A 2,093-nucleotide genomic window follows, 5' to 3' on the forward strand; every position below is an offset into this window, starting at 1 on the left:
CATGTTAAGCACCATGTGCATAAAGTCCACACCTTACAGGATTTCATGGCGGGACCAGTTGCCTTCAGCAGACTTCACCGACACCCTGGTTTGAGTGTTGAGGCTCTTTCAGCACGCCGCCTGCGTGTTACGTTTGGGTTTCACTCTGTGTGCAGCTCATTTCGCCTCTGACTGTAAAACGTATGGCGTGATGTGTTTTTAAGGCCTTCCACTTAACATGCTAGACTGATTGTTCAACTATTGCAGCATGAGGCGTCTCTGATAAGTTATGCATGACACTGTAGTTGGGAGACGTGTCCGTGTGAAATGACATGTGACAGTTTGGATTTCGGGTCACGTTCTGTGCATGCAGGAATCTCACTTATGTCCCATTTCTTTGTCTCTTTAGACTGACCTTAAACACACGAAATCTTCTCTCTTGATTTTAATATATCACGCTCAGGGTTGGTGACATCTGACCAAAACTTTAACCATTTAGTTCTCATTGTTAATATTTGACTGCATCGTTAAATTTTCATTTTTTATTACATCAAAATTGTTATGTAATTTGACCTTTCCTGCTGTACTCTGCACCAAGCACCACTTTAGACTATAATAGTAATCTTGTTGTCCACATGAGTTGATTCACACATGCTGAAACAGAGGAGTTGCCATTTGAACACAGTGCCCAGCAAGTGCAGGTTAATTTATAACTTGTCCTCTTGTCTCGTGACTGTCTTCATAGTTATTCAATGTTCAGTCAGTTTGACTTCACAGTAAGAGGCTCAGTTTGAGTGTCTACACACATGTGACACCCAGAGGAACTCATGGACCAACAAGTACCCCAAGGTTTCTGGACTAACATTTTGGGACAAAGGTCTGTAGTGGACACTAACGGTGCTAGAAATCCTACAGTAATCCTCAGTGGGCCTCATGATCACCTGGGTCCACCTCCTCCGCTCCCTCGTCAGTCAGACAGTTTGCTGGATGGCGAGAAGACTGGAGCCACCTTGCTGTTCTCTGGAGTCTTCATCACTCTGGTTGGTATCACCTTCACCACCATGGGATGGCAACGCTATCAAGACAACCTCAGCTTTGAGTGGCCCCAACTGCTGGGCCCCATCCTGATTTCAGTCGGATGCACTTTTGTGTTAACAAGCATCTGCAAATTTGGAATCATCTCCTGCTGGCGCTCCAGACAGTGGGATGAGGACGTGCTGGTGATGCCTGTCATGGAGCAAACCTCGGCGGGACATTCTTTTACGCTGAGCGGCATAAATCAACCAATCATGTTACGTGGTGGCACGGCGATGCTGTGTATTCCACCTCCGTATAACTTTATAACCCAGGAATCGAGCCAGCACTGTGACTTCCAGCCTGGCAGCTCTGTGAGTGCAGCCCTTCCTCCACTTGACGCTGCGTGCTGTGCGGATAACGCAGCGTTCACAGCAGATGAAGCAGACGGCTCAGACCTTAGAGGAAGCAGGTAGGGAACGACGCTTACACGACTGACATTGCCCCAACTTTTGTGAACGCATAAATATGACAAGCAGTGTTTTAGTCCTGCTGGGGTCGCCCATTACTTAAACATGCTGTTATGATGAGCATGTGGTTTTTGGAGGACAGAGGATCAGGTACATGCATCACTTTTTATTCCCGAAGATAAAAAACAGCTGTCATCTACAGGCGATAGATCCCTGCGAGGCCGGGTTTTTGCTCTTTACCCAGCATGCAACATGTTGACACTAGAGCAGATAAAGCCAGCATTGGGAGAGACTTAATCTTAAATCAGATTTGAGTGTGTTAAAGACTCTCGGCTTCACACAGCGCTCATTAAAACAGTCAAAGTGTGCCAGAGTTCGTTTCTTATTAGCCACAAGATCACACTTAGGCCCAAAGTGTTTTTGGCCGTCAATACTCTCTCAGCCAATTATGGTGCAATGAATCTCTCCATAATAGTAAACACACTTGGATGGATTCACGCAAATCACTATTGTACTGTGAGAAAAGCTCTCACTATTGTCACTTTAAAAATCGCAGAATATACCTTGATTTTTGTAATAAAGAGGTCAAAATCAATAATCAATTTAACCTTTTATCCAAATAAGTCTCCT

General features: G+C 45.1%; 1 protein-coding gene across 1 annotated transcript in view; it reads left to right on the forward strand.

Annotated features, from left to right (window-relative positions):
- The first annotated feature begins 806 nt into the window (after positions 1–806).
- Positions 807–2,093, forward strand: part of tmem174 (transmembrane protein 174) — a 17,242-nt gene continuing 15,955 nt past the window's right edge. Inside the window, exon 1 of the mRNA XM_062435181.1 lies at positions 807–1,465. Within this exon, the coding sequence (XP_062291165.1) occupies positions 807–1,465 (659 nt within the window). The remainder of the gene's footprint in view (positions 1,466–2,093) is intronic.

Source organism: Scomber scombrus, chromosome 15 (assembly GCF_963691925.1).
Source record: "Scomber scombrus chromosome 15, fScoSco1.1, whole genome shotgun sequence".
NCBI lineage: Eukaryota > Metazoa > Chordata > Actinopteri > Scombriformes > Scombridae > Scomber > Scomber scombrus.